At 41.9% G+C, this 20,496-nt stretch overlaps 1 protein-coding gene across 5 annotated transcripts in view; it reads left to right on the forward strand.

The window, feature by feature from the left end:
• Positions 1-20,496, forward strand: part of PLEKHG1 (pleckstrin homology and RhoGEF domain containing G1) — a 242,938-nt gene that overhangs the window by 78,903 nt on the left and 143,539 nt on the right. Inside the window, exon 1 of one of the 5 annotated variants that reach the window (XM_054490721.2) lies at positions 5,118-5,326. The exons of the other annotated variants lie outside the window; for them this stretch is intronic. Coding sequence (XP_054346696.2) covers positions 5,248-5,326 — 79 coding nt within the window. The 5' untranslated portion in view covers positions 5,118-5,247. Of the gene's footprint in view, positions 1-5,117; positions 5,327-20,496 lie in introns of those variants that run through there. 5 annotated transcript variants of the gene reach the window in all.

Here is a 20,496-nt window from a genome sequence, read left to right on the forward strand (position 1 = left end):
TACTTGGGAGATTGAGGAGGGAGGATCACTTGAGCCTGGGAGTTCAGGGTTACAGTGACCTGTAATTATGCCACTGTACTCCAGCCTGGGTGACAGAGTGAGACCCTGTCTCTAAAATAAATAAATAAATAAATAAATAAATAAATAAATAAACAAACAAGTCAGTATAACTATTATGCATAAAGACAAAATGCAGCAAAATAGGTCAATGTGTTCCCTCACTTTTTGCAGCAAAGTGTTTTTTAGTGTTATTTTTAATTGATAATAATTGTGTATATTTATGGGATACAATGTGATGTTTTGATGCATATGTACACATTGTGGAATGATCAAATCAGGCTGTTCTTTGTGGTCAGGACATTTAAAATCCATTCTTTTAGCTCTTTTGAAATCTACAATACGTTACCATTAACTACAGTCACCATGCTGTGTAATGGATCACCAGAGCCCGTTCCTCCTGTCCCACTGAAACTTTGGACCACTTGAACAACATCTCTCCTTGCCCACTCAGGCCCCTCCACCATAGCTGAGTGTTTTAAAACTATTCCCAATGAACACCTAAATTTAAGCAGTGCCTGAATAGTTTTCACAACTCTATAAAGTGAGCAGGGAGAAATCTAACTCCTTATGCCATTAATATATAAACAGGAATTGTTTCACTAGATCTGTGTTAACTTCAGATGCCCTAGTAAACAGGAGTTTTTATATTAGGTTCAGCCTGAATTACCCATCTTGACCTAATCTAACTGATGTAAATGGTAGGAATTAATTTTGTGCAGGCAGGGGTAAAGACTAATCCAGGTCAGTCAGCACCTTGTAATTAATCCACATACTCTTTAAAATAGAGAAAGAAATGTTGGCATACTCTCTGGCTTAAGGTTCTGCACCAATCTAATGTAGAGTTCTAAAATTTTATAGTGTTCACGTTTCAGGGTTGAATTACAAATAACAAAGGCTTTGCTAAAGATGGTTATTTCCAGTGGCCAAATCTTGAGGTGTTGTTAGGAATTGGTTCTAACCAATCATGAGCAAATGAATATGTGAATTAAAGACAAAATATTTCTAGGGGATTTTTAAATATGATTAGAAAACCTGGGTTTTATCATATTAGGTTATCACTGATATTGTAGTTTTAAAACCTGAAATCTCTGAATATCAATTAATTATAAACTAGAAATCAGCCTAAATTCATTACCTTTCATTGCTGAGAAAATAAGTAATAAATCTCTGAAAAAACAATATTAATGAGCAATTTTCTACAAAATCAAAATTTTAAACTCTTATTAAATTGTGTGTGTGAGTGAAAGTGCCATAATGACGTATGGTAGCCTTGCCTTGCTTTGATATAGAGGAGAAAATAAATACAGAAATCATGTTTGTAGGATTTTAAAGGTTTGGCATGAGAAAGCGCCATTGCCTTGACTTTTCTGAGTTGCTCTGTTCTTAATAACAGTTTTTAATATAATTTAACCTAAGTTGTAATCATATAATAAATATTAAGCTCCAAAGAGATATTTAGTTATTTGTTAAATTTCTTGAACTTCATGGCTATGTTCAGCAATATAGCATTTCTCAGGGCAGAGAAGATGTGAATATTAAATGTAAGTAAGGGAGAAATACAGGCAGCTCACTTTTCACCAAAGTGTTCTCTTTGAAGAATCCATAAAATAAAGTAGTTATCATAAAGCAGATGATGTTTTCCCATGGGAATGAGTTCATAATTACAGGCTTGCTTCTTTACCTAATTATAAGCAATAGCATACGTTAAAAAATTACAACAGCTGTGATAGAAATATCACTCACACTAATTATACCAAAGTGCTCAGGGCAGTATAGTTTTTCATTCAGTCATTCAGCAAGCATTCGTTGAGTATGTACTCTGTGCCAGGTGCTGTTTCAGGCTGTGGGAATTTGATGCAGGCATAAAAACACATGCGCTTTCCCCACCACCCCATCAATATATTAAACTAGACTAGTAGGAGAGAAAATATAAATATAAATGAAAATATAAATGAGTCATTAGCTGATCCTGCAAAGGAGATTGAAGAGGGATGTTGGTACAGGGAGGTGGAAAACCAGGATTCTAAGGGGCCATGGTCCCCAAAGGAGGACAGTGCTTAATATGAAAACAGTGGCCAGAAGTATCAGATGCTTTCAAGAAGTTATACACAGAAGAGACTGATAAATACCAGTTGGGTTAAGCAGCATCATATTACAGAGAACTGTTTTGGTTGGGGGTGTGTGTGGTGAAGCGGGGAAGAGATTAGATTGGAGCGAGTTGGGGAAGAGATGAAGACAGTGAGTACAGATAACCCATTTGTAGCTTTTACACTTGAAGGAAGAAGAGGGCTACAGCTGGAGGAGGACACGCTGAGAATCATGGGAAAGTTGCCTTAGATGGGCAAGTTTAAGCACATTTTCCCACCATTAGGACAGACAGAGAGGAGGTGCCCTTGGGAAGTAATGAACATCTCTAGGCAGTAATGCTCATATAGGGTCCAAATTCTATATGAATTTACAAATACATTTTTCATGGATTAACTTATTTTAGCAGAAACCATACATGCATTGGTGTTTCCCCTGCTTTTCTCATATATATGGCCACTGCAATGCTGAGGACTGTAAAGACAGCATGGGAGTTAGCAAGTGCTCAGGTGAATTTTGTGCAACATCCAGTTCAGAACAATTCAGCCTGGGTAGTGGTTATCACCTGGAGAAAAGAAAGGATAATAGGCCAGGCGTGGTGGCTCATGCCTGTAATCCCAGCACTTTGGGAGGCTGAGGCCAGTAGATCAAGAGGTGGAGACCATCCTGACCAACATGGTGAAAACCCCTCTCTACTGAAAATACAAAATTTAGCTGGGCGTGGTGGCGTGTGCCTGTAGTCCCAGCTGCTCGGGAGGCTGAGACAGAAGAATCACTTGAACCCAGGAGGCAGAGGTGGCAGTGAGCCAAGATCGTGCCACTGCCTGGCGACAGAGCATGACTCTGTCTCAAAAAAAAAAAAAGGATAATAGTGGATCGTCTTTTTTTCCCCCTTCTTAAAAAAAGAGTTGTAGAATTTCCTCCATGTTCTTTGTATTGAGAATTCTATATACACAGATGGTTCCACATCCTCCAAATTTAGAAAACCTGTTTTCCCCATCCCCTGGAGTAGTCAGCTTTGCACAGCTATCCTTCCCTAAATGCAGCCCGGAGCAGAGTCCCGGTGGTGTCTGAGAGAACACAGCGATTCGGAGCCAACTTGAGGCCCTGTAGTGCAGGGAGACCCTGAAACCTGTGAATGAGCTTCCTGAACCCAAACTTTGCCGCTCCTCAATTTCTTTTTGGCCTTGAGTACAGAATGGAATTTGCAGCCGTTGATGAAGTACGGCTGAATGGGCCAGGCAGTGATCCTTTAAAGCTAAACCCCACTCTGCAGTGTGCACAGAGCATGGTGCTTTGCAATATGGCTCCACCCCGATTCTAAAAAGTCTGTTAACATAAAGACTCTGCTTTACCTACAGTTGACTCTGCCTCAGTACATCTGGTGAGGGGCAAGCATGATGCCTGCTCCCTAAATCCCCCCTTCCCCCACAGTTAGGCTAAGACCACCTTGCTGAGGCCATGCAGCCTCTGTGCATGGTGAGGCCTGAGCCTGCATGTCTGGGCGTTGTGCTGGCAGGCCCAACGACACTCCAGAAAGAGCCACTCACCTGTGGCAAAGTTGTCAGCAGCTGAGTCAGCTGCCAAAGTAAAAAGTGCACTAAAGCTGCTTACCAGGCCATGATAAAGGCCACCTGCAAGACTGTAAAAGCAAAGTGTGGCACAAAACATTGTGCTGCAAGTGGCCACATGAGAAACCAATGGCCCACACCCACAGTGCCGCATCTGTCAGAAGCCACCATCTCCGGGGGTCATTTTGTTCCTCAAGTGCATGTCCCTGAGCCAGTCCACCAGACATGGAGGCTTGGGGAAAGGGCAGTGAAGACCCTCTCCACCTGGTCAGGTTCTGCCTAGTTTGAGAATTTGAAACCAAGCAGGAAGGCAGAGGGAGACTAAACTCTCATCTTTATTGCCGATAAGCTGACATCGGAGATTGTGTCTCATGTCTAGGTGTGCAGCCATCCTAATACCGAACTCAGAATCGGAAACTTCCTAGATGGCAGGCTGACCTGAGCAGCCCTTCACACACGGGAGCAGACCTTGCACCTGCAGGGGGGAGGCAAAGCGGGTGCTACCAGTGGGCAGCTCTGTGCCCCGAAAGCAAGAGTGCAGCCAGATCATGCCTGCCCAGTTTTCCCTTCCTATGCATGTCAGTCTAATTCCTGAGTCCTGCCCCCAAGAGAGGCATGTGCGGGTTAAAGAGAGACCAGGAGCTCCTGGAGCACCACCCAGATGAGAGAACAGCAGGAGTGAGGATGAAACACGCCACACACAGCCCCACCCTCACCCCAAGACTCCTCCCTGATGTTATAGTAGGAGGTCAAGTATTTGCTACAGAGTTGGATGTCATACTTAATGCTAATGGCTTCGTGCGTATCTTAACAGTTGACAACTACATCATCACAGTTTGACACACGTTTCTTCAATTGGCATGTGTTCTTTGTGCTCAGAACCACATTAGGCCCTAAGAGACTCCAGAGAGACACATGGCCCGAGTCAACCTCATCCTCTGTAGAGGGCAGATGGGGACAGTATTTATGTTTATGAAATTTAGAGAATAGTTGTCAACTCGTCACGATAGGACATTAGCAACAAACCCATGAACGAAAGTTTGTTGTGAGCCACACTGGTCTTTAAACAGCCTTCAGGATGATTCTGGTTTTCTAGATGTGTTTCCTTTCTCAGTGAGTCCCTTTTCATGAGAGGAGAGGGGGTGTATATTATAATAAGACAGGTTCAGGAGGGAAATGACTTCATGGGCTCACTGTTGAGCTGCTTCCCTTTGCATCTCGGAGGAAGGTGTGGTTCACCCACAGCGGGTCCGGTGAAGGAAGCACGTGTGTGTGTGTGTGGAAGGGTGGCGCTGACCTCCCAGGCAGGACATTACCCTTCTTCCTCTTCCTGACAACTGCTGTTCCCACAGCAGTCACGGTCATCGCTTAGCTTCCTGTTGGGGAAAACCTTGGACACTGTGCGTCCACCTGCTATAACTGGCAAACTAAGGATGACAGAGTGTTCAATGATGCTGTTCAACTTGAACCCTGAGTTGACGCACGGACCCCTCTGCGCTAGTATCCAGGGCATAGGACGCCTGAAGGAAAGATGGAGCCATTCTTGGTGGGGCGGAAGAGGCAGGAAACTGCTGCCTGGACAAATCGTATTCTGGGCCAAAGCATCACAGGCGAGTGAAATATGGGACTATTGAGGGGGCCTGGGATGGAGGTAAGATGGAGCGATCCTATGGTTTGGCACCTGCAGCCAGGGTGGTGGCAAGGGCAGTGGCAAGCAGTGGGTTTCATGGAAGGATAAAAGTATCAGGCAGCCTCCTGGGGCAGAGACCGCGGGTAGATGTCCCTGGCCTCCGGGACTGTCTTCACCCAACAATCTATGTGCTGGGTACACACGCTATGCTGGGCACAAAGAAGGCTGTGGTCCATGACTTCAAGAAGCCCTCAGGCTAGTAAATTGGCATCTTCATATTATATCCTTAGATCCAGGCTGACAATGTAAGCAAATGGAAAGCTTTAGAAAATGCAGGCGCCCTGGCACTATCTTAGACCTCATAGAACAGCCATTTCAGAGCAAGTCCTGGGAATCTCCATCCCATTAAGTGCCCCGTGAGGCTTGGGGATAGATAGTTGCCTGAGACAAACTGTTACAAGTAAATCATCGCAACAAAGTGCAAGAAGTACTGTGATTGGCTGTTTAGGGAATGACGAATGCACAAAGGAGGTTCTCCTACGTGGGAAGTCCAGGTGCGGGGTTGGGGACTAGTATTTGAAATTTCAACTGGCTCCATCCGCCTACTTTCTCACATACCTCCATATGCTGTCCGGTGGCTGATGGTCACCATCACCACAGCAGCTGTGCAGGGGTCTCAGTGTCTGAATTTGGGCAGTTTGCTGTGCTTCCGAAATGGTTCTGGCCAACGCCGTGTCTCCCCTTGGACTTCTGATTGGCCCATGGGGGATGAGGATTTTTGGATCTGTGGCAGCAGTAATGATCGAGGCCTCCAAGAAGAGCGCCACTTGGAGGGTGTTAGTAGATTTTTAATAGCCTTCATACTGAGTCCTTTAGATGTGTTTCTTTTCTCAGTGTGTCCCTTTTCATGGCGGGGGGTGGGGGTGTATCTTACCATAAGACAGGTTTGGGGGGGAAATGACTTCATGGGCTTGCTGTTGAGCTGCTTCCCTTTGCATCTCCGGGAAAGGCGTGGGTCACCCGCAGCAGGTCCGGTTAAGGAAGCACGTGTGTGCTTTCAGCATCGCTGCGTTTTCTCTGCCTCCTCACCCTAAGGATGGGGTCAAAGTTGCTTCTGCTTGTCTTGATAGAGGCTCTCTTCAACTCCCTACCACTCCTAATTCTCAGCCCATACAGTCTCCTGCAGTGGAACACGAAGTTCCAAAGAGATGGTTCCAGGTGAATGCACAGCTATGTTCCCACCTCCTGATACTGTCTCCAATGAGTGACACTGGGCCGTTCCTCAAGATCTCTCCTTAACCCCCTCTTCCAAGACAAGACCAAACCCCACACTTGAGCACTGGGCTCCCCTGCTCTCTTCCCTGATGCCACCCCACTCCCACAGGGCATGGCCCCAGCAGAAGACAGCTTCAGCCTGTTTTATTGACTCTGGGTGTGACAGGAACAGAGATTTTGAAAGCCTCTTTGCCCTTTTCCCTAGAGAGTAGGTGGCTTTGCCCCTGAGCAGCAATCCCCTGAACCCATCAGAGCCCAGCTCAGCCCTCTGTGGCAGAAGGAGCTTCCTGTGGAAAAGAGGAATCCCACTCCAGTGAGGAAGGAGAGGCACCCAACAAGGAGGCCCAGGACATGTGCCTCTCATCAAGGGCTGCCCCTCCGAGATGGTGCTGCAGGAATCCTGCCCTGAGATTGGGGTGTGGAGAGAATAGAGCCAATAGCTTCCTACTCTTCTACCATTTTAAAACCCCATCCTGCATTTCGACTTTCCCTCTGACCACAGTGATAGTAAAGGTTTTCTGAATTTTGGAAAGGTCAAAATAATAAGGTAAATGTCAACAAAATGAATATGTAGGTGTGTATCCTCAAAATACTCTTTCTTTGGTAAATTGTAGTTTTATTTAAATGTGATCAGTTTTAGGTGATTCGGGGAATTTGCCCACCTCCTGCAGAAACTATCTTGATCTTATTAAATTAAATAAGATGTAACTAGGGAAGGGAGGAAAAAAGAGTGAAATCAGACATGGATCATTCCATCTGTGTAACCTGTAAAAGTCATAACAACAGTAAATAATACCAAAACCTCTCAGGCTGCCTACAGCTAATTCAATCTCAACTTCTACCACCTAGGCTGAATGAATGACAGCATACAGAGATGGCTAAGGGATTCTAGAACTTTCTAGAGCTACTTGCTCCTCCCCCTGCTTTAATGCAGTCATTGGTCACTGCCCAGTGGGCACCTGGCACCTGACCAGTAGGGGGCACATGGGAGCAGTGTCCTATATGAGCTCGGCTCAGGCACCAGCTGGTCAGGATGAGGCACCTCTACCTGGGCTCCACAGGAGAGCTAATTAGGTCATTGGATTCGATTCATCTTTTAAAAGTCTTTGAGAGTTTACTTGATTGGGATTTTTATTAAATCGCTTAACCAACTTTCCTCATTCTCAAATGCCAGTGTAATTCTGTGAACACTCCAAACATTAGAAATAGTTTTCTTATATTGTAAACAAATTTTGTTTATGTAGAAGATGGTTCTCTTTGGAAAAACAATTGCCTGAAAGCTCTTCCAATTTAGCAAGGAAAATAGTCTGAGAAAAGAGAAATAGGTATGCAGGTACATGCCCCGCCTCAGCCCTCCCACACGTGGTCATTTTTGCTTGTTGAAAAATTAGACTTTAAGTAAAAAATGAAGCATCGAAAATGATCCCTCATATAAAGGAGACTGTGCTTTTATGATATTGGCCTTTCTCTTCTGTTGATTGACTTTATTCCTATTCATTTTTATGTTTCCTGTTGTCTGTTTTTCTCTTGTCTCACCTCCCAAGCTTTCTTTCCCTGGGCCTCCCGAGGGAGGTCTGACAACACAAGAAGGATGAGAATGTGGGCGGGAGATGAGGGCGGGAGGAACTGCCCGGACCTGTCAGCCTTGGGTGTAGCACCTGCAAGGAGGACATGATTCTCCTGCAGTGACAGCCTGACCGGGCCTCCCCACCCACCAAGGCAGGACCACGGCGACCTGGGGAGCATGCTGCCAGCAGCTATGGTGGGGGCTCTGATCAGAGGATGGAGGAATCGAAGCTCTCCTCAAAGGGCTGAGTCAAAACATCTTATCCCACCGAGCCAAGATGGAATTCCAATTCAGGGTATGTTTGACACCTTGATGTGACTGTGTAGCCCTTTGTAAAGGGTTCAGAGGGTGATCATGAGCTTATAAGCTTTTCTCCACCTTCAAATGGAATTGACAAATCCGGAATCTGTTTTTCTTCTCAGGTTATCATAAATTGTGACTAATTTTACTTGTGGGAGGTCTATTTTCCTTTCCTAATCAAAGACTTCAGTAGTCAGGTAATACCTTCAGTAGTCACATAGTAAAAGATTATTACTACCTTCTTTTTTTCCAGAGCTTTTATTTTAAGATGGAATTCTTGTTCTGTGGTATTTGTGTTTGCCCAGTAGGATGAAAAAGGCGTACTTGCTTTTGGCAAATTTTAGTCTAAATCGCATCACTTTATTATGTCTGGAATGGGAGATGGGGAGAGTACTTAATTTCTGGGTTTTCTTGGTAATTCTTTTTATTTTCTGTTTTGTTACTATTGTTTTGAGGCAACAATAGAACTAGTGACAAAAATATAGCTTTCTTGTTAACTTAGTTCAAAGGGTTATTATGGCCTTTTTCTGAATAAATTTTCATTAGAATGAAATACTTTGGAAATACCTGACCTCGTTCTCTTCTGTCTGGACCTTGGACTCCTTAATGGTACTTACTAGAAGGGAGCTCTTTGGTCTTGCCGACGATAGACCCATGGGAGGAACACAGTGCCAGCTGAGGAAGCAAGTCTGAGCCCAGAAGTCATAGACTCCCAGGGGCTCTCAGAGCTGGCCGGCTGCCCCTCCATGCTCTCATCTGACCCCATGCCCTGCCAGTTTCCTAGGGAGTAAACACAAGTGTTCTTGCATTTCAACAAATATGTATTGAAAGCAAATATATACCAGACATTTTTTTAGCCAGTGGCATGCTCTGATCTATAGCTAATCTACTTTTAAGAGGTATAAAAAACAAATGTTATCATCTGTTTTGTTTGGACAGTGGTTTCCAGCCATACTTTTCAGGCTGACTATATTCAAGAAGAGTCCAGCCAAGAAGCTCTTTTGAAAATCGCCTGATAAGTATTCATTGCAAGATAGCAAATTTGTCACTTAACCAGGTATCCAAAAGGGACAAGGCTGTTCTGTGTTCTTAACTGCCAAAGGATGAGTGATTATTTGTAAACCCTAGGCATTCAGTAGGAAGTGCGAATCACAGTATTTAAAAAATTAATCATCTGATTTTGCTCCTTTGCTTCTCAGATGAGAAAACAGAGCTCAGGGAAGTTGATTACTGAGCTTCAGGCACCACAGCCGATAAAGTGGCAAAGCAGGCCTGGAATCACATGTCCCAGACTCTTAATCTTACATTTTCTTTCTTTTTTTTTTTTTTAATTTTATTTTTTGAGATGGAGTCTCACTCTGTCACCCAGGCTGGAGTGTAGTGGCGTGATCTTGGCTCACTGCAACCTCCGCCTCCCGGGTTCAAGTGATTCTCATACCTCAGCCTCCTGAGTAGCCGGGATTACAGGCATGCTCCGCCATGCCTGGCTAATTTTTGTATTTTTTAATAGAAACAGGGCTTCACCATATTGGCCAGGCTAGTCTTGAACTCCTGACCTCAGGTGATCCACCTGCGCTGGCCTCCCAAAGAGGCCTTCTCTCTTTGGGATTACAGGCGTAAGCCACCAAGCCCAACCATTTAATCTAACATTTTCTCTCTTATCTCATACTCTCCTGATAAATTTGACAAATTTCTGTAACAATATTCAGAGCTTTGCAAGGTAACAAAGTAAAAACATAGTAAAAACTATGCTAACATGTAGGAGATTTTTTTAAAAACAGTGTATTGAGATATAATTCACATGCCGCACAATTTACCATTTAAAGTGTACAATTCAATGGTTTTTGATATATTACATTATTTACTTTTTAAGCTGTGGTAAAATATACATAACATAAAATTTGCCATTTTAACCATTTTAAATGTACAATTCAGTGGCATTAGTTATATTCACAATGTTATACAACCATCACCAGTATTTTTATAATTTTTTATCGCCCCAAACGAAAATTCTGTAACCATTAGGCAGTAACTCTGTTCTCCTCTTGTCCTGTCTTTGATAACTTCTAATCTATTTTCAGTCTCTATGAATTTGCCCATTCTCCTCTGGGAATTTACTAGACATTTTGTATGAGTGGAATTATCTAATATTTATCCTTTTCTGTTTGACTTATTTCAGTCAGTATAGTATTTTCAAGACCCATCCATATCAGAAGTTCATTTCATTTTATGACTAATGAGATGGTCTATTCTAATTCCCTTTTATTTCATTCTCTCTCCTTTTAGTACACTTTAATTTCCAACCTGGTCATGAAATCCTTTAAGTATTTTTCAATCTACTGGTATTTTTATATTTAAGTTATTTAAATACAACTTAAATGTGAAGAGACTCTTAGGAAGGTGTTTATTTTCAGTTAGTTCTTTAAAGGCAGGAACCATATGTTAATCTTGGTTAAAAAAATATTTTTGTCTCTAACACTTAGTCCAGGACCTGGCATAGAATAAATACTTAACAAATTTATCCTGAGATGGACAGATGGATGATTCTTAAGGTTTACTTTTACGTTTCACATTTTGGCCGGGCGTGGTGGCTCACGCCTGTAATTCCAGCACTTTGGGAGGCCGAGGTGGGTGGGTCACCTGAGGTCAGGAGTTTGAGACCAGCCTGACCAACATGGTGAAACCCCATCTCTACTAAATACAGAAGATTAACCGTGCATGGTGGTGCATGCCTGTAATGCCAGCTACTCGGGAGGCTGAGGCAGGAGAATTGCTTGAACCCGGGAGGCAGAGGTTGCAGTGAGCTGAGATTATGCCATTGCACTCCAGCCTGGGCAACAAGAGTGAAACTCTGTCTCAAAAAAAAAAAAAAGAAAAACAGAAGAAGAAGAAGTAATATGGTCTTTGAGCTTTAGTTCTTCATTCTCTGGAATAATATTTTCTTTTGACATTAAAATTTATAGTTGCAATTGTTTCCCACTCCATAGAATTGGTAAATATAAAATGGCCATGTGTTGAATAATATAAGCATTTTACTGTACCGTGTCAAAAGTGAACTTAGGAAATCTGACAATGGCTAGTTCCTGCCTTTAGTGACCTTTTGATGGTGTTTACTACCGAGGGTGATGGGAGTCTCCTGGCTGCTCAACAGTGTGACTTGAGACAGGTTCTTTAAACTCATAACTGCTCATTTATTTATTTTATTTAATTTTGGATTTTTTTAATCTTATTTTTCCATAAGTTATTGGGGATACAGGTGGTATTTGGTTACATGAGTAAGTTCTTTAGTGGAGATGTGTGGGATCCTGGTGCACCCATCACCCGAGCAGCATACACTGCACCATATCTTGGCCCCACCAACATGATTACTGTTTCTCAGTGCTGGACTCAGGAACTGACAGCAGTCAAGCCAAAACAGAAGCTGCTACTACTTCAAGAAGCCTTTTCACACCTTACTAGAGTGAGGAAACGGAACACAGAGGTTTATTTCAGTGGTTCATAGTTTTCACCTCCAAATATCAAATGTGACTATACTTCTCTAATGCTTCTGTCCAAATAAAGTAAGCATGCATATATCTGTGTGTGAGTAGCCTGCCATTCAGCACACTAAAACGTGCCCTTCCTGGGCTTCAGGTATTTCAAAAGGTGTGGAGGATGTGAGAGGAAGGGTGCAAAATGAAACCCTGGATTAGGAGTGAAAATTATTGTAGGATGTCTTTACTGGAGATGATTTCCCAACTCACTCTCTCAAAGATCTAATCAGGAACAAACATTTGCACGTTTTATGTTGCAAACAAGTTATTTAGTTTGTTGAGTGGAATCACGGTTATTTTCGTGCCTGTGTGATTTCAGGAATTCTGTTCTCCTGCTTTTGGAAAGCTGCTTCAGCTCACAGATCCCTGTCTCCTGTGAACACCAGAATATGGGCTGTGTTGCTCTTCCACAACCCAGCGCATGCATTGTTCACTTTCCCCATAGTCCTCCCTCATCTGGATGATGAACCCAGTTAGAGTTCCATGGCCTGATACTCTCTAAATCCACCATGGCGGCTGTCCTACACAGAGTTGGCACACAGTGAATATAGCAGTGACTTCAGAAACCTGAAATACTAATATTTATCCTTTTCTGTTTGACTTATTTCACTTAGTATAGTATTTTCAAGACCCATCCATATCAGAAGTTCATTTCTTTTTATGACTAATGAGATGGTCTGTTCTAATTCCCTTTTATTTCATTCTCTCTCCTTTTAATACACTTGAATTTCCAACCTGGTCATGAAATCCTTTAAGTATTTTTCAATCTACTGGTATTTTTATATTTAAGTTATTTAAATACAACTTAAGTGTGAAGAGACTCTTAGGAAGGTATTTATTTTCAGTTATACTTCAGGGATGAGTGAAATAATGTTATAAAGGACAGAGCCTGGTTTTTATATATGGCCTGTGTAATCTGTCTTGATGCTTTGTAAGCCAAACCGGATACTTAAGTTATTATTGCTTTTTACATTTCAAAGGCCTACAGACTACCTTTGGCCTAAATATAAAATAATAATTTCTGTCTGTAGAGCTGTATACCCTGTAGTTGAAAAGAAAGCCCTTCCTTCCTCATTTCTTAGTGACAGCCTATAATCATCTCTGAGCAATTTTTAAGATTTTTTCTAAATCACCATTTCCGTCATTATGTCGGCTGGGGAAGAGTCTCTTCTTCTATCAATAGAATGGTTCTCATTCCTTCCCAAGCCCAACCACCCACCTTGTGAGAAGAGGTCGTTGTAAATCTCAGCCAACTTTCTTTTTCAACAATTATGTTAGGAGAAATGTCAGATGATAAAATCATTTAATCACCAAATATTTACTGAGGACTTGGGAAAAGTTTTGAGGAGCCACTGGAGAGAATATGACTGAACCACTGTAAGTTCTACCCAAACTCTGTTTCCTCATTCACTTCCAGCCTAGGCTTGAAGGAACAAGAGACCAGGGGTGGATCCAGGTTCCTGTCCAGCTGGGACATGGCCCATTTCCTTTGTCAGGCCTGGGAGCAGTTTGAGGAAGCCTAGTTAGGCATCTGTCAATCCCAACTGAAGTCACTTTTTATATGGGGTGAGGAATTTTTAACCTCACCCCATATAAGGCCTAGCAACTTCAGGCATGAGTAAAATAAAGACTGAGAAATTGCACATCACAACTTAATGTTTGTTGTGTTTATGTACTGAAAGTATTTTATGTTTGTAAACTCAAAATTAACCCCATTTTATAAATAATGGTAATGACTATAATGCTTTAAAATAATTTACTGTATCTGTCACTGTTTTCTGATGGAATTTAATAGACTCTTGTACTCTTAGTTTACTTCAGATCAACAATGCAACTCTTTTCCCATATTTCTTCATGATTAACTATGTAATTATCATTTGATAAAAGCCTCTTATTTTAATTAGAATAATATGATCATGGGCTGATGATTCAATAAATATTCACTGAGCAGCTGCTATGTGGAAAACTAATGGCATGCTGGAAAGAAAAGAATTTTTCCTAAGGCTTGTCCTTGACCTCAAAAAAGCATTTGTGATCTAGAGAAGACAAATTTAAAGAAATGCTGCAAGTATAATATGAATAGGCAGAATTAAATAAGTACTAAATGAATATCAGAGGGAAAAAAATGCTAATTTTAAGGGAGAGTATAGAGTAAGCAGAATTTGAATGGAGCCTTCCAAACCATTGAGGATACTTTCAACTCTGAAATTTGGGCCAAGAGAAAGTAAATACTTGATTTTGTCACACTTTCAGTCTCTTTTAACTCATGAAGTTTCTACTAAGTCAAACTGAAATTAATTAGTTACACTGTCAGAGCGAGTGCGTTGGTGATTTCTCTGTGTAGAAAACAGTGGAAAGGCCATCCAAGGGCAGGCATTAGCATAAGCAAAGGCACAGAGGAATGAAACCAAATGACATTTGGGGGAATGTTAAGATGTCCATATGGCTGAAGTTCCAGGTCAGAACATAGAAGGCCTTAAATGTCAAGATAAGGAGCTTGGACTTAATATGTAGACCTCAGGGAACTGTTCCTGCGGTTGGATCACTTGAGGTCAGGAGTTCGAAACCAGCCTGGCCAACATAGTGAAACACCATCTCTACTAAAAATACAAAAATTAGCCGGGTGTAGTGGTGCGCACCTGTAGTCCCAGCTACTCGGGAGGCTGAGACAGGAGAATCACTTGAACCTGGGAGGCGGAGGTTGCAGTGAGCCAAGATCACGCCACTGCACTCCAGCCTGGGTGACAGAGCAGGACTCTGTCTCAAAAAATTAACAAACAAACAAAAAACCTATGTGTGACTTATTTGGTGTCTCTCTGCTTCCTGGAAGTTGCTTCTCAACTTTTGGCTTCTCTCTCTGATCATTCTGACTCTGGGATTTGAAAGCTCTTGTGTCAGCAAACAAAATCCACAGCGGCTTTCTTCTTCCCTTTGAATGATCAGCCAGTGATTCAGTTTGCCCTTGGAATAATCTCTGAATTCCCTGGGATAGACTCTGAGGTCCTGCATCAGTAACCACCTTCTCTTTGGTCACACTGGAGCACAGCTCCGTGGTTCAGGCTAACCACTACCCCATGTGTTTCGTCTCTCCTGGCCTGGCTCTGTTCTCCAACAGTTGGCTGCTTTCTCACCCGCTCTAAGCACATCCTCACCCATCACCTCCTTCCAGAGCCAGCTCGATGCCCAGCCCTTGGGAAAGCATATATGGCCCATGTTGTTATGTTCATAAATCATACAGCAGCATCTCTGGAGTGTCTCCTTTGCACAAGGCTATGAGAGGAATGCACAGTCGTGAGTGGCCCAGGTCGGGATGCAGGGACCTCATGACTAGCTCGAGAGGCAGAGCAAAATGGCAAAAGATGCAAACAGCACTTCAAGAGAATGGAAGCTGTGTCGCGTGATAGTTTAGAAGTCATTCCCAGCCAAGTCGGGACAGGCTTTGTGTATAGCTACTGCTTCCGTCATCTTCATCTTTGTATATGCTTCTGGGAGTTTACATGGGAGGCTTTGAATCCTTGACTGTGATCCATTCAGAGACAGGCAGCATGGATCTAGTTTATAAGAACCTTTGCCAATGAACATGGCAGAATTTTCTGTTTTATATCTGCCATTAGTTGTTAGGTGGGGACCGTCCCTGTCCTGGCATGCAGGACTCTGCTACCGGAAATTATTATAGCATACAGAGTAAGAGTTCCAGTCCCATACTTAGACTGTCTAGGTTCAAATGCCAGTTTCACTCCTTACTAGTTGTGTGAATTTGAAAATTATTTCATCTCTCAGTGCCTCATTTTTCTCAAGTAGGGATGATAGTAATATCTGCCTTTTAGAATTGTTGTGAGCATTCAGTGAATTAATTTAAAAAGAAAATGTTTCAAATAGTGCCTAGCTGGGCACGGCGGCTCACAGCTGTAATCCCAGCACTTTGGGAGGCCGAGGTGGGTGGATCACCTGAGATCCGGAGTTGGAGACCAGCCTTGTCAACATGGTGAAGCCCCGTCTCTACTAAAAATACAAAAATTAGCCCAGTGTGGGGGTGGACGCCTGTAATCCCAGCTACTTGGGAGGATGAGGCGGGAGAATTGCTTGAACCCAGGAGGCAAAGGTTGCAGTGAGCTGAGATGGTACCATTGTACTCCAGCCCGGGCAACAGTGAGACTCTGTCTCAAAAAATTAAAAATAAAAATAAAAAATAAAATAGTGCCTGGCACATAGTAAGTACTCAAAAAATGTTAGCTATAATGATTTATATTATTAAGTAGTCCTTATGACTGTTTGGTTACCATCTTTTTAAGTGTTTTCTAGTGAATTCCTAGTAACTGGAGCTGCAGTTCTTAGTAGCTGGAGTTATCAACATATCTGCCTTCTGTGCTAGTAAATTTTTATACATCTAAAGTTTTAAAACCTCTGCATAAACATTCCCCCTGGAAAACTAGAATCAATGGTATTTTATTATTCCTACATTGACATTTTAATAGCCAAGAATGGCTTTTAAAAGAATTAGGAAGACACATGGCATCTGTCAGTCTTGATATCGTAGTTCCTGTTATGTTTCTGTTTCCATGTGAACCCTGTTTTTTCAAAAGTTTGTAAGTCTTTTGCTCCATGGTGAGATTCAGCAACAAGTTTCTATTCCAAAGAACAATATTTATCCTACTTAAACCTACTCTGGTTTCCATTTTCTTTGCTCAATGGTTTATGCTTCTAGAACTTGAATTCTGTTTGATGTTTTTGCAAATACAATTTTTCATATTTGGTAATTTTGAAAAACTTAAAAGCTCCAAGTCTAGCACGTTGTCCTTTGATTTTTAGGTAGTGAGCTGCTTAATTTGGTTTTAATTTAGGATAAGGGTTTAGAAAATATTAGGAATTCACTAGAAATATATGTCTGTTCTGCAAACTAGGATCCTAGGCTGTATTGGGTGTTTCTTCCTTACAGAGAAAAGAGCTGATTCTACTTTCCTTGAAAATTTAAAGTATAGGGCAGTGGTTAAGAACACTAAAATCCTGGCTCTTCTACTTAACATTTGTGTGATCTTGGACTTCTGTAGCTTGCCTAAGCCTCGAATTGCCCATCTTTCAAATGGGAACAATGGAATTCTCCTGAGGACTGGATGAGACCATTTATGTCAGTTGCTTGCAGCAGTGCCTAACAAACATGCACACCAAAAAAGTCAAAAGAAAAACAAACAACAAACAAAAAAGCCATGCACACCCAAATGTACATTATTATTGTTTCACAGAGGTCTGACTCCAGAGTTTCTCTCATGAACTGTATTTCTGGTTGTTGATATTTTCTTGTAACAAGATGGGCCCTCCTTGAATGGAGGAGGATTTTGTGTTGTAAATAGCTGTGAAGTGACTAAGTAGATGTTGTTAAGTCATACTCGTCAGGAAGAAAGGGCAGGAAAATATAAAAATAATTCAGACTTAGAATCTTTACCTTAAAAATGTTAATTTTTTACTTTCTTGGCCACTTTCACAACAAGTCAAATGAAATGGAGATATTCTTTGTAGAAGTTACATGGAGGGGGCAGACGACTGGTATCCAAAACCCTGGCTCTATGTCAAGGTTGTGATGAGGAAGAATTCAGATCAAAGAGACTATTTTAGGATGTCTTCCCTCTGTCAATAGTTCTTAAAGTCCACTATCCTTTAAATGATTTATTTGACAGCTTAGGTTGAAAGTCCCTGGGAAGCCTGGCAGAGGAACTCGTCCTAAGGCCAGGAGACCCAGGATAGAGCTGCAGCCGGGGAGAAGCAGAGGGCTCTTTGAGCGACGTCTGCTTCCCCCTCTCCCTGAGGCCCAAAGCCACTTCAGGGCCTGCAGCGATGGCAGCCTGCCAGCTTCAGAAGAAAATCTGCAGTTTTCCATTTGAAATTAGAGGATGACACTTAGACATTTGATCATCTTGCATTAAACACTTTGAATATCTCATTACACACACACACGGCGCACACACGCACTTTCTCCCTTCTTCAAGAATGCATTAGCATTGGTTCTGGTGGTCTGTTCTTCTTCAGCCCCGTTAATCTGACTTTGTGGGTGTGTTTCATAACAACAGCGTCTCCATGCAAACTGCACAAAAGGAATCTTCAACCAACCAGAAGTTGGAAATGAATAATTGGTTCACGAGCATAATTTTACAAGTGATTTTTTTAAAGTCTAGAGATACCAGAAATTATTTGTGAGAGGGAAAATGTCTCAAGGTAAGTATATTTTAAAAGTATTCCCGTGTGCATGAGACTGAATCCCCTGGGGTGGTATGGTGGCTTTAGAAATCAAACTATAGGGCCGGGGGCAGTGGCTTATGCCTGTAATCCCAGCACTTTGGGAGGTCAAGGCAGGTGGATCACTTGAGGCCAGGAGTTCAAGACCAGCCTGGCCAACATGGTGAAATCCCATCTCTACTAAAAATACAAAAACAGTAGCATACACCTGTAGTCCCAGCTACTTGGGAGGCTGAGGCACGAGAATTGCCTGAACCCGGGAGACAGAGGTTGCAGTGAGCCAAGATGGTACCACTGCACTCCAGCCTGGGCAACAGAGTGAGACTCTGTCTAAAGAAAAAAAAAAGAAGAAGAAGAAGAAGTACTTTTAAATACATGAATGCTTCTGAGCATTTTAAAATTTCCCCAGGAGATAAAATAGAATATATGTGATGATTTGATTCTGAAAGAGTAGAACCATTACAAACAATTTGTAAATTCTCAAGCTTTAAGAAGGTAGATAAAATGGTAAAGTTTCCACTGCTGAGCCCTACCAAAGAGCTTGTCATGTTGTAGGCAAAGGAGAGAGCAGTGAGCTTGGACTCAGGCCTGTGCCTAGGAAGACTATCTTAGCTCTTGAAGCTTCCTTGGAATTTTTGAAAGGTTGTGGAGCTTAAGGCACTAGCCTTAAAGAAGTGAACCCTGAGTGGAGGAGATTTAAGGACAGGCAACTGGGAAGTAAGTCGGGTGCCTAGGAATTGGGCAAGTGGCCCTGGTGTGGTCTTGAACAAGCTTCTCCTATTTCAGAATCTCGCTGAAGGCCGGCCCTGGGAGGGGAGCCCAAACCAGAAGTTTGGTTGGTCATTCAGAATTCAGATGGTCCCAGCAGGGGCATCAGCTTTTTGTGTACAACTGGAAGAGAGTTTGGCTTCTCCATGTATTGAGACATCTGTTTACTCTGGCCAGCCTCCTGCTGGAAGATTGACACAGACAGTCCCATGCTGTGCAAAGGGAAGATGCTGTGTTTTGTTTCCTAATACCAGAGCAGCTTTCTTACAGTGAGGAATCACAAATGTCCCCACATCTCTACCTGCTTAAGAAAGTGATTCTGGTCCTCTTTGATAGATCCTGAAGAATCTGCTTAAGAGTTTCTGAAGACATTTTGTTATTCTGGTGGTGGTGTTTTTTTTGTTGGTTTTTTGTTTGTTTGTTTTTAAAGAATGTTATGGATAAAGACCAAATGTTGGCTAATGCATCAAACAAGTAGATCAGTTGTAAAGTATGGGTTGAAATGCTTGGGACCACAAGTGTTTTGTGTTTCAGATTTTTTTTTGGATTTGGGAATATTTGCTTTACATAATGAGATATTTGGGGGATGGGACCCAAGTCTAAACATGAAATTCATTTAGGTTTCCTATATACCTCATACATGTAGCCTGAAGGTAATTTTTTACATATTTTAAATTTGGCATGAAACAAACTTTTTGTTAAGTACTTACATGTAGTGTTTCCTATGTGTGGAGTTACCCACTTGGGAGTCATGTAGATGCTCAAAAAATTATGGATTTTGGAGCATTTTGGATTTTGGACTTTTGGATTAGGGATGCTCAAGCGGTACCTCAGGTTATATCAATTTTGAAAGATACCAATGTTGATCATGTTATGACAATTTTGTTAGTTAAGGAAGTTGTTAGCATATAAAGGGTTTGACTACCTAACCTGATTGCGTGTGTATACACTACTATATATATACACACACACACACACACATATGTACATGAAAAAGTATGCTCAAGGAAGACTATTTTGGCACTTTTAACAAATTGATTACACTATAACAAATACAGTAATGGGAGCTGCTAAAGATTATTTGGGGAAGTGAAACAAAATACAAGTACCTCCTGTAATGCAACTGTAGGCCAGACGATATATAAAGTTCTAAAGCTCTCCTTGTGTGTTCTTTTCCAACAGTTGTGCAGGTTGTTTGTATGTCTGGGCAGGGTTAGGTGGGTTTAGAATCTGTGTATTTTAAATTTCCAGTTCACCTCTTTAAAAGACGCTAAGTGTCTTCACTAATAAGCATTTGTATTTGCAAATGATTCAAAAACAGGTTGATTTGATTATAATTGTTAAGCTCAATCTTTGAAAAACAATGAAGTTTGTTTAAGGGAGTTCTATTAATACAATGCATTTGCTTGATATGTATCCTTTTCTCATAGCTGGTACAAAGGCATATTTCAAAGTAACATTAAATGAGATGAAATTGGT

This window comes from Pongo pygmaeus, chromosome 5 (assembly GCF_028885625.2).
Source record: "Pongo pygmaeus isolate AG05252 chromosome 5, NHGRI_mPonPyg2-v2.0_pri, whole genome shotgun sequence".
NCBI classification, from domain to species: Eukaryota; Metazoa; Chordata; class Mammalia; order Primates; family Hominidae; genus Pongo; species Pongo pygmaeus.